Source organism: Lacerta agilis, chromosome 8, assembly GCF_009819535.1.
Source record: "Lacerta agilis isolate rLacAgi1 chromosome 8, rLacAgi1.pri, whole genome shotgun sequence".
Taxonomy (NCBI): domain Eukaryota; kingdom Metazoa; phylum Chordata; class Lepidosauria; order Squamata; family Lacertidae; genus Lacerta; species Lacerta agilis.
The window spans coordinates 7,361,307-7,373,699 of NC_046319.1; the positions used below are offsets into that span (position 1 = coordinate 7,361,307).

General features: G+C 45.8%; 1 protein-coding gene across 2 annotated transcripts in view; it reads left to right on the plus strand.

Annotated features, from left to right (window-relative positions):
* The window catches only part of SH2B3 (SH2B adaptor protein 3), a 72,492-nt gene extending 61,955 nt beyond the window's left edge, over window positions 1–10,537 (plus strand). For both annotated transcript variants that reach the window (XM_033159256.1, XM_033159257.1), the window contains exons 4-8: window positions 886–977; window positions 5,351–5,445; window positions 5,772–5,986; window positions 6,715–6,886; window positions 9,063–10,537. In XM_033159256.1, the coding sequence (XP_033015147.1) occupies window positions 886–977; window positions 5,351–5,445; window positions 5,772–5,986; window positions 6,715–6,886; window positions 9,063–9,373 (885 nt within the window). In that variant the 3' untranslated portion in view covers window positions 9,374–10,537. The remainder of the gene's footprint in view (window positions 1–885; window positions 978–5,350; window positions 5,446–5,771; window positions 5,987–6,714; window positions 6,887–9,062) is intronic.
* Window positions 10,538–12,393: the final 1,856 nt, after the last annotated feature.

A 12,393-nucleotide genomic window follows, 5' to 3' on the forward strand; every position in this document is an offset into this window, starting at 1 on the left:
ACCAGCTCCATCTGGTACGCAGGCTGAGACCCTACCTGCCCGCAGACTGTCTTGCCAGTGGTGCATTCTGTAGTTATCTCCTGCTTTGGACTAATGCAATGCGCTCTACGTGGGGCTACCTTTGAAGGTGACCCTCAAACTACAACTAATCCAGAATGCGGCAGCTAGACTGGTGACTGGGAGTGGCCACCGAGACCACATAATACCGATCCTAAAAGGCCTACATTGACTCCCAGTATGTTTCCGAGCACAATTCAAAGTGTCGGTGCTGACCTTTAAAGCCCTAAAAGGCCTCGGCCCAGTATACCTGAAGGAGCATCTCCACCCCCATCGTTCATCCCGGACACTGAGGTCCACCTCCAAGGGCCTTCTGGTGGTTCCCTCCCTGTGAGAAGTGAGGTTACAGGGAACCAGGAAGAGGGCCTTCTCAGTAGTGGCACCCTCCCATCGGATGTAAAGGAAATAAAGAACTATCTGACTTTTAGAAGACACCTGAAGGCAGCCCTGTTTAGGGAAGTTTTTAATGTTTGATGTACTTACCGTGTTTTTAATATTCTATTGAGAGCCGCCCAGAGTGCCTGGGGAATGTATGTATGTATAAATTATTATTATTATTATTATTATTATTATTATTATTATTATTATTATTATTTATTCCTGGGCAGCATATAACTCCTGTGCTCTGAGATCTTCACTGGATGCCAGTTTGCTACCAGGCCAAGTTGAAGGTGTTAGTATACTAACAGTATACTATGCTGTTAGCATACTGGTACACATTTTATGAAATTAAAGGGTGTGGAAATGGGGTTTTAAAGACGATCTGAACCTAGCCAGCATTATGAGGCATTCCAGTGTTTTTCTTCTTTTTCTCTCCCCCCGCCACAGGTGAACACCTCCATGGATGTTGTATTTGAGGCTGGAGATGACCAGCAACTGCGTTCCTGGGTGTTTGAAATTAAAGAGTGCCTCCATCGAGGGTAAGTTATTGCCCCACTACTCTCTGTGCCAGGGCTGTGTGATGCAGTTCTCCAAAAGGTGTTTTTGTTGCATGTGTGTGTGTGTGTGTGTGTGTGTGTGTTTTTAAAGAGGATTTCTAGTCCTCATGGCTGGAAGATAAGCTTGAATGTGTACAGCAATTCCTTTTGGAACATCTGAAGCAAGGGAGGCATTGGGCTGCCCTGATTAGCAGATGCAGAATGAATTAGACAAGATTATCTTTTTAAAATGCAGACTAAGGTGGTTACAGGGTCCGCCTTTTCCTGGTTGCAGATTTTCTTTCTCTCTTATTGCCGCGGTGCAGATCCAGGTTCACATGCTCAGAGTCTCTCGCGTTGACTTTTGCTTCATGTATTGCAGACCGTAATCCAGGCCCTAAAAAGTGGTTGCAGGGCTGGTCCTTGGTTGGTACAAATCGAGCTCTGGACAGAAGGGATTGGAAGACAGGGAAGTGCGTAGGAATGTTCTCCTCCCTCCCCCCCTCCCGCCCCAGGTTTTCTCAGCACCTCATGAGGGTTAGAAACCTGCTTCTTCAAATAAACAAAAGCCTATCCTGAAACTTCCAACATTCAGCCTGATCGGTTGCCCACAAATTCTAGAGTTATGAAAAACTTTTCTCTATCCGCTTTCCTGATGCCAGGCATAATTTTATAAACTTCTTTTTCTCTAAACTAAAAAGTCCCAAACACGGCGGGCTTTACTTATGGGGGATTCGTACTATCCTATTTATCATTTTTATTGCCCTTTATTGATCTTTTTTTCCAACTCCACACTACTGGGTATTTCCTGCACTCTATACCCTAGACTGACCTAGAGGTGAAAAAGCCCAGATTAAGGGATGGCTTCTGTGATTACAATAGCCATACCTGAAAGAAAACGGTGTGGGACTGGGTGTTTCTTGTGTGCAACGATGCAGGAAAGCTGAAGAATGAGGTATCGGTTGAGGAATTCAATCTTTATTTCCAAACCTTTTCTTTTTAAAGTTTCTCGGCCTTATGCCTCCAAATATTGGGTTTGAAGTGTGTGACTGATATGTACTAAAAATTTCTAAAGCTGGGAGAAGGTGCCGAATGAGATTGCCAGCGACGGGGTTGTTTACAATATAAAAATGCAAAAATGCATACCATCGTAACAAACAAATACAATATAGCACAGTTTTAAAAGGCCATAGATTAATTCAGTAAAAAGGCCTGCTAGAATACACTTCTATCAGGTGTATTCTATCAGGTCTAAACTAGGTGCACGCTCTAGTTATCTCCCGCTTGGACTACTGCAATGCACTCTATGTGGGGCTACCTTTGAAAGTGACCCGGAAACTACAACTAATCCAGAATGCGCCAGCCAGACGGTGACTGGGAGTGGCTGCTGAGATCACATTAACATCAGTCTTGAAAGACCTACATTGGCTCCCAGTACGTTTCCGAGCACAATTCAAAGTGTTGGTGCTGACCTTGAAAGCCCTAAACGGCCTCGGCCCAGTATACCTGAAGGAGCGTCTCCACCCCCGTCGTTCTGCCCGGACACTGAGGTCAAGCATCGAGGGCCTTCTGGCGGTTCCCTCCCTGCAAGAAGTGAGGTTACGAGGAATCAGGCAGAGGGCCTTCTCAGTAGCAGCACCCACCCTGTGGAATGCCCTCCCATCAGATGTCAAAGAAATAAACAATTATCTGATGTTTAGAAGACATCTGAAGGCAGCCCTGTTTAAGGAAGTTTTTAATGACTGATGTTTTAATGTATTTTTAATCTCTTGTTGGAAGCCGCCCAGTAACTGGGGAAACCCAGCCAGATGGGCAGGGTATAAGTAAAAAATTATTTATTGTTTATTATTATTATTATTATTATTATTATTATTATTATTACTACTACTACTACTACTACTACTACTACTACTACTACTGCGGATTCCATGTCCTTTCTGCACCTTGTCTTCTGCTTGGCTTGGGAAATTTGTTTTAAGCCCTGGAGTCCATAGGAAGCAAGGTGCAGAGAGTATATACCTTTCTTGCGATACCGAGAACTTCCTCTCCTGTATCTGGGGGTTTAAAGTCCTTCCTAAGTCAGAGTGCAGGATGCCCAGGTGGATGCAAGCCCAGTCTCTCTCTCTCACACCTCTTGGAAGATTGCTAAACTCTGGTTGAGTTTAGAATGAACTGAATTCGCAAAGAGCTAAAAGACTGTAAGATGATTTATACTGAACTAAATTCAGGAAAGATATAAGAAAGGAAAACAAAACAAAACAGACGGATGAATGAGATTGAAAATGAAGTGCTGTATGGCAGGTGGAAGTCAATATTTGGTTTATATTTTCGGTACTGTAGCAATGCAAGGAGAACTATAGTAAAGACAAGTAAGGTGGATAATGTATAGTTAGAGATAAGCAGTGTACCCTTTGCACTGTAAGATGTATATATACGTATATATATTTCTTTATATTATATATAATTTTAATGTTTATTTTTGATTTCCCCCCTTTTTCTTTTTTCCTTTTCCTTTTTTGGTTTCTTCTTTTCTTTATTAATTATTATTATTATTTTCTACATATAGGATTTGATTATATGTTTCTAAATAGTTGAATGGAATGTTTTAACTCTGTTGTGAATTTTTTAAACATGAATAAAGTTCAATAAAGGAAAAAGAAAATAAGAAAATTGATAAACTAGCTCCCACCCCCTGCCCCATGTACTACCTGTTTCTCATGCTATTCTTTCAAAAACGCCTCACTTCCTCTTGGGGCTTCCTCTTACTGAAATCTGCCAGGGGCAAGAAGTGGTATTGTGAATTGCAGAGAACCACTGTGATTCCTTTCATTCACACACACACACACACACACACACAAACACACCCTCCACCAAATTTCAGGCTCCTTTCTGAGCTTCTTGTAGCAGCAGTGTTGGGTGGCAACTGAACTGCCGTTGTCCAAAACCTAGGAGCATTACTATCCCACAACCTGCCTGCTTCTCTCCAAGGACCTGTGCCCCATTTTTGGAGTATAAAATGGTTACATTAACACTGGGTGTTTGGTCAGGGGTAGCATAAATGCGTCAGGAAATCCGGTCCGAAACTTGTCACCAGTGCCAGGCTGCTTGGTAAGTGGGGGGCGAGGGGTGGAGAAGACAACCTGGGTGACATCTGAGCATGTAATCTGTGTGTGCCCAAATAGTTGTGCTGCACAAATCTCTTTCACACAAACGCCTGTTCATGCACGAGGCGACTTGCACCTGTGTTCAGTGCAACGTGTGAATAAGCCTGTACTGCCAGCAGTTCTCTTCCTCCTGCAAAGGTTAATTTTCAAGGCAGGAGTTCCCAAATTCTGGTCTGGGGAGCACCTGTGGTCCGCAAGCTGCACATTGTGTTTGAGGAATGGTGGGAGCAGCACATGAAATAGTCATGTTGATTTTTAGTTGCATTTTTATTGCTGCTTCTATTTCTTGTCTTGCATTTTGTTTTTTTATCACAGTATTTTCCATTGCGTTCTATGGAATTAAAATGGGAATGCAATACAATAAAATAAATAACAGGCACAATAATGATAGCAATAATAATCCTACAACACCATATTATGATTGCTATGACAAGCAGACAAATCGTTAGGTGGTCAGCAATGTTCAAGTGATCCGTATAGGAAGAAAGAGTTTTGTAACAAACTCCAGGTGTTGGTTGGGAGGGTTAAGGCTAGTTTTGGAGGCAGGTTGTTGGCAGGGGGGAGCCCTGTGAATGGCCCCTGCCTTGGACTCGGAAGGCTTAGCGTTGCAGTCCCAACCCCTCCTCAAGTCTGCGGCTAGCCCCATCGCATGGCCATGGCATCCTTTGCAGAGTAAGCAGGGCCACTAAATCTGGCCTCTTTGCTGGACCTGGACCTCAGGCCTGACAAGAGCACCAATTCTGAGGCCGTGTATTGATGGCTTTTGCAACATGGCTTCCTTTGCCTGGGTGTTCCATGTATTTGCTAACCATGTTTCCTATAAAAACTATGAATAAAAGTATTACGATTCAGCAGTAGTAAGGATGCATGTGATCTCGCTTGTGGAACCTCATGTTGCAAAACCCATTTCCACTCCAACCCTTCTGACCAATGTGCTTTCCTTCATCTTATAGGCTTGCTTACAAAGGCATTCAAAAAAGTCTCTTTCCCTTAAAGTATAGTGCCAGCAGACTCGCCACTGCCTTGTCCTCAGAGAAAGCAATATGGGTTTTTTTTCCTGGAATTTCAAGCTTTCCAGTCCTCACCCCCATCAGGGAGCTCTTTCTTTTTCTTTTGATTTGCCTTATGTTTTTGTTGCTGGCCTTGGGGGCAGGGACTTTGTGTGTCCTGTTGGTGTCTCACGATGATCAGAAACACTCCCTCCTCTTTCAGGTCAGAAGGCACCGACGTTGAGCTGATCTCAGACTCTCACTCGGAGGCTGTGACCGCAAGCCCCACAAACAGCAGCACAGACTCCCTGAACCAAGGTATTTGGGGCTCATCTGTGGTGGGGTCTGGGGGTTGGAGAGGACTCATCTCCTATGCCTTTCAAGGAAAAGTACCAAGAAACATCTGGTTGAGCAGTTCAGGCTACTGGACTCTGGGGAAGCATCTCTGAAGTCAGCAGAAGGGAGTTGCCTGATACTAACAAAGCTGTCTATTTTTGTGTGTGTGTGTGTGTTGCTAATTCTCTGGCTCTGCAAACTGTAAGCACTTGTGTGTGGCGCAACACACTTTTACCATAGCTGCCTTGAGCTTTTCTGGGGGGAGAAATTGTTTAAAATGACAGCTGAGCCCTTCCCTCTCCCCCTAGGGGCAATGCCACCCAGCCTCCCGGACCAGAACGGCCAGAAGACCGATCACTACCTGACATCTTTCCCCTGGTTCCACGGCCCCATTTCTCGAGTCAAAGCCGCTCAGCTCGTTCAGCACCAGGGTCTTGACGGACATGGGGTTTTCCTCATCCGACAGAGTGAAACCCGCAGGGGAGATTACGTCCTCACGTTCAACTTCCAAGGAAGAGCAAAGGTACAGCACCTCTTCCTGAGGGGACTCGCTCTGCCACCAGTCAGCACATTAGCAGGCAGGCTTTCATGGCCCAAAACTGGAGCACTGTTGAAATCCCACTTGTACTTCATATCTAAATAGCTTTAAAAAAAAAAAAATGTCCAGGAGACTTGCGATAAGGCAGCCACATTCTGGGAGGATGTATTCAAAGGTATTAGATAACTGGACCAAAAGTATTCAAAGGCGCAGAGTTGGCTTTACTTAATCTTTACCCAGGGGACAACATAAATCTGAATTTTAAGCCTCTTATTGGCCAGCTGCTGGAAATTCTTAAGAGGATGGGGGATTGACCACATGGTTGAGATGTCTGGCATTTAGTGTTGATGGAAAAATTAATCACTAAACAAAAAAATAGCAAGAGGAATGAAATGAAAAGACAATCTTTTGGTGGATTGGTATACTTTTTATTATGTTCAGTGAAAGAGAGGAGAATGCAATTAAAAGAGAGAGAGAAATGCTTTGGATTACAACTCTCATGGCCATGCTGACTGACGCTCATGGGATTTGTAGTCCCAAGACACCAGGTTGGGGAAGGTTAGGCAGCGGGGTTTCCCCCTGGCTCAGGTGATGGGATTTGCACATGCTGGCAACTTGCCGCCCTTCTGGTCCTTGCTGAAACTTTTACATGACCGGTATGAATCGGCTGCTGTCGCTTGACATGCATCTTCCTGCTTCCTTTACCTTGGCAGCACCTACGGCTCTCCCTGACCGAGAGGGGCCAGTGTCGTGTCCAGCACCTGCACTTTGCCTCCATTTTGGACATGTTGCACCACTTCCAGCGCTTCCCCATCCCTCTGGAGTGTGGAACGGCCTGCAACGTGCAGCTGTCCAGCTATGTAGTGGTTCTTCCACATGCACAAGGTAGGAGGCAGCTATGGCTGCCATTTAGCCTCTTCCGTGCATTGGGCCTTTTCAACCACACTCGGCTTTAAGCAGGAAATAAGGAGCAGATGCACAGACGGCTGGGGACTGAACTAGGGAACTTTCCTCTAAGGCTGTGATCAGTGAACACTTAAGTTTGTTAAGATTTTTACACCATCCTGTTTTCTGCCAACATCTATCAAGGTGAAAGTGATGTTTTCTAGAATTCCTGCTGGAACAGCTTCAGCAGGCCTTTGAGAATTCAAAGGCTCTGTCCTTCTAGAATGAGGAAGGCTGCTGGCTTTAGACACCAGCGCTTGTGGTTTCCTTCCACTGTAATTTGGTGGGGGAAATCTCTTGCCATATCCTCCGCTCTCTTCCGCTTTCGATCACTCAGCTGGAAGGTGGGAGCCTCTGCCTGCTGAACTGAGCTAGAGAAGTATGTGCGTTGTATATATAAAAAAAAAGATAACCCAAATCACATCACCAACATATGATGCTTCTGCAGGAATGTGTGTTGCTTAGGGGTGACATAGCCCATTCCTGTTTTGCTGATACAGGAATCGGAAACAGAAAAGAACGAGGAAGGAAGCTCTTAGCACCACCAAGGAACACCTAGCTAGCTGCAAAACAGGATGGCCTCAAAGCAATCAGGCACAGTAGTGTAAAGTTAGCTAGTTCATGGTTTCCTTTCTAGTCATGCCAGCAATGACTACTGTAGGTCCATGCAGGGCTAGTAACTTTCAGAGTCTTGTCGAGAAGGGAGCAGAGTGCCTCACCTGCTATTTGGCTGCTGTCTGTGCTGCCCTTGCAACTGTGGAGGCACTGCATCTTATCATGGTTCCTGGAAACATGGAACCAGGCCATTGTGCCTATCACCACTGTGGAGTTGTATGGGATGTCATATTTGGTGTTCTGTAAAGTAAACACAAGATTCTAGTCCTTACAGCTAACGGTACTTTTTTTAAGAGTCGGTGAGTTGTGCCTTCTCAAATATCAGAAATGACTTGACACTGCCTTACATTTTCAATGGCTGGGGATGTGGGCAGGTGCCCCATATTAGAAACTTACCCTAGCAAGACTGTAAAAAAATAATAATGCATATAGTTCTATAAACATCTGCCAAGTCACATCTTACTTGCCTTTTTAGTTTAGAGAAAAGGCGTAAGAGGCGACATGACAGAAGTGATAAAATTAATAGTTTTAACACTAGAAGTTACGGACATCCAGTGAAGCTGTATGTTGGAAGATTCGGGACAAGGAAAAGGAAGGACTTTGTCATACAGCATAAACTATGGCACTCTCTCCCACAGGAGGCAGTGATGGCCACCAACTTGGATGCTTTTAAAAGAGGCCATTTCATGGAGGGCTCTCATTGGCTCCTTGCCATGATGGCTATGATCTGCCTCCACAGTTGGCAACAGTAAAGCCACAGGAAGGGAGAGGGAGAGGGTGCTCAGGTCCTGCTTGTGGGCTGAGGCATCTGGTTAGCCACTGTAAAACCAAAATGCTGGACTAGATGGGCCATTGGCCAGATCAGGCTCTTGTGATGCTCTTACTTGTTTGCATAATCCAGGGGTCAGCAAACTTTTTCAGCAGGGGGCCAGTCCACTGTCCCTCGTGGGGGGTCGGACTATATTTTGAAAAAAAATATGAACAAATTCCTATGCCCCACAAATAACCCAGAGATGCATTTTAAATAAAAGCACACATTCTATTCATGTAAAAACATGCTGATTCCCAGACCATCCGCGGGCTGCATTTAGAAGGCAATTGGGCCGCATCCTTAGTTTGGGGAACCCTAGCATAATCTCTACAGAGTGCCGAATTTGGCTTGCCTGTTTAGCATGCGGTTCATGCCGTCCCGTCTGTGGAACGTCATACAGTGGTGCCTCGCAAGACGAAATCAATTCGTTCTGCGAGTGCTGTCATATAGCGAATTTTTCGTCTTGCAAAGCACCAACGGGGGAATAGCGGTTTGACGGGGGGGGGGGGGGAATCGGAATTTTTTTCGTCTTGCGAGGCAAGCCCATAGGAAAATTCGTCTTGCGAGACTGCCTTTCGTCTAGCGAGTTTTTCGTCTAGCGAGGTACCACTGTACTCCCTTAGGATATTGTCAGCATATTTTTAGGATCTTCAGTGTAACTTGCCCACATTTCTCTTCCTCGCCATGCAGGCTCCAGCAGCACAGTCCCACTCTCCCCCTCCGTCCACCGCTGCCACCCGGAATTCAGCCTCGTCCAGCTGACCCCATCCAGCTGCCCGCGGATCCACCTGGCTGACAACCTCCGCCGCAGCTCCTCAGTAGAGCAGATATTCCACCTGGTGCCCTCTCCAGAAGAGCTGGCCAGTGGCCTGTGGCCCAGCAGCCACCTGACCAGCCCACCCGCCACCCCTGCAACGCGCCAGTGGGACAATGATTACGAGATGGACTCACAAGGCAGGTCCCACCTGCGGGCGGTTAACAACCAGTATACATCCCTCTGACACAGCGGGATGGGGCAGCAGCCTGCTTTTGCACAAGACTCTGGATAAAGGTTTCAGAAAGCCACGGAAAATACTTATTCCTCTTGGCTGAAGGCTCATGCTGGGGCGGGGCAGCTGGGTACACTTGCCCCAAGCCTTGGAGGGCTAAGATGGCAGTGGGGGGCTGTGTACCAGGGACCAGCTGCTTTTTTGTTTGAGTTTATAACTTCATTCTAACAAGACTCTGCCCCAGGCCTCAGAAAAGCTCTACACATGCCTGCTTGGCTGTGTTGGTTTGTAAGATAAGATTGATAACTCACCCCACTATGGATGTGACCCTTGGATTCGGCTTATTAAATGGCCTGTTAAGTTTTTTCACTCAATCCTCTCATCGGTTTTGCACATGGCTCTTCCTTTGCTTTAGGCTCCTAGTTTATTTTTGTTGCTACAATATTTTTTTGGTCTCTGTAAGGATGTTCCTCCACTTGAGGAAAAGGGGAAATGTGTGGGCAGGAGAAGAAAAAACCCAGATCCAACTAGACTCAAGTAATTGATCTGCTTTGCTCTTTCCATCACCCGCCACTCATTTTGTTGCTGAATGAAGGCAACTGAGCTCTCTTAGCTGAGCTAATTTCTTGGCTCCCTTGAGAACTAAGGAAATCTGTGTTTAGTTTTTTTAAAAAATTAAGCTCCTTCCAAGTAGGGTAATACAAACAGAACCAGGTGGCTATTAGAAGTGCAGGCAAGAGGAACCACCATGGTAGAAGGTCATCACCACAACCCCTGTGTACAATTTTTGGCCTTAAATATCTAAACACTCAGATCTATCAACCTCCATGCAGGCCTAAAACGATACAAATGCACCACGAGGAAGGCAGATTCAACTGTTGTGGCTTCCCAAGGCTAGGCAGAGGAAGATCACACTTGTGGAGTGGATGAAAGTTCTTTTTAACAATCCCATCACTGTCCCTCATCTAGCCTAACATTGTGTACTCCAGACTGGCATAGCCTCTTTGGAGCCTCACCCATACCTGCTGTATGGTCCTTTAACTGGCTAATGGCAGAGACTGAGCCTTAGGACTCCCGCATGCATGCTACAACTGGGCTATGTCTCCTCACCTTAAACTAGAAGCGCCAACAGGGGACACAGATCTCCTTTCAACATCAGCTAGAGACGCAGCAAGGGAAGTGCCTTTTTCCTATCACCAGCAGTGCTTGGTGACTCATGCAAATAAATTTCTTTCTCCATCCCCTGACCATCACCATCAGAGATCCTGTTTGTTTGCTCAGAACGTCAATCAGGGCTCAAAGCCTTCTGGGAAGTTACAATTTCTGATTCAAGTGCAGGTGCTCATTGAGGGCAGGGTTTTCAGAGGCTGGGGGCAAACCTGCATTCAGGCTCAAAATTGTCCTGCAGGTGGCATCTTCCAAAGGGGCTCAACATGCAGTGTAAAATTAGTTTACCTGGGTCCGGCTGCATCCTCACATTTGTGCCAGTCCTTCAAGATGCGCCACACAAAAGGAGACGGACAGCAGGATGGCAAAGCCCCAATGCTGAATAGCACCCGGCCATGAACAGTTTACTTGACGTCATCTCTGTGAACTGTAGGTATAAGCCTCCCGCACTGTGGTTTCCAAATTTTAAAATCTTAACAGATTAGTCTCTATCAACAGCAGCAAATGAATGAGCTCCACAGCTTGCTATTTATTTTTTTAAAAATACCAAATAGGCATTTAAAGAAAAACAACCTGAGTGTTCTTGTTAAGTTCACCACCTTTCTACTCTTGTATAGTATAATTTTTCTATATATTGTTTCTGTATGTACTGTACATGTAACTTATTCTTTAATACATCTAAAAATACATACAGAACTGCCCCTGCAGTAAAATAAAACTGTTTTTAGAAATTTTCAGTGGTTGGTTCCGTGGTCATTTCTTGTTTCCCTCCACCTCTGTGGAGCCATCCTTACAGAATTTTATTTTTAACTCACCTGATAAGATACTTGAAAATGGGGATAGCCAATGTGGTGCCCACCAGATAACAGGATCTGCCGTGTGGGCTGCTGCAAATTGGGAGCCCATCAACTTTTGAAGGGCACCACCTTGCTTTCTCCTGCTTTCAAGCTGAAACCAGTCACACTTCTTGGAACGGGAAAGAACTGCCTGGAGGATGCAAGTCTTACATCCTGTGAGCACAGAATGTAAGGAAGAGTTTCCATTAATCACACACACCTCCCACTTCAGGCATTCCTGAGCCCAAATTACGTTGTGATGATGAGTCACTAGCTCAGGAAGCCGTTGGTGGAAGAGTGCACCATGAGCTTTTCTTAAGCTATGAGCCCAAGTAGCCGTGAAGCTTTCATGCCAGAGGTATGTACCCTCTGATATGTAGAGGAATAAACAACTTAGGGTGTGTGTGGGGGGGGGGGCTGTTGCATTCAGTCCCTGGGCTCCTGGTTACTGCTGGACAGAGTATGGTAAAAGAGTTGGGTCGTCAGGCTAATTCAGCCAGTCTTCTCTTGGAGCACAAATAACCCGCAGACCCAGCAGGTACCAACTCCTAAGTGAACGTAAGTTTATATCGGGGGTGAGGAAACTTTTTCAGCCTCCGGGCTGCATTCCATTCTGAGCAACCTTCCAAGGTCCACATGGGTGGGTGAAGGAAAGCATGCAAATTTCCCCATTTTCAGGCTATGCTCCCCTTTCCATACACACTCAGTATCCTTCCTCCAGACAAGCAAGAGGCGTCACCAGAGTTCAAGGGTACAGTCCAGGCAGTCCAAAACACATGGGTGTGTGTGTGTGAAGCAGGGCCAGTGAGGGATGTGGCCTGTGGAGAGTCCCAAGGACCACATTTGGCCACCATGCCTAAGGTTCCCTGCTTCTGGTTAAGATTGTGAAAATCGGCATTGGCTTAACTACTTCCAATGCAGCCTTCCCCAACCTGGTGCCCTCCAGATGTTGGGAATGCAATTCCCATTCGTCTCTAACCATGCTGGCTAGGAGATGAGTCCAAAACATTCAGAGGGCACTAGGTTGGG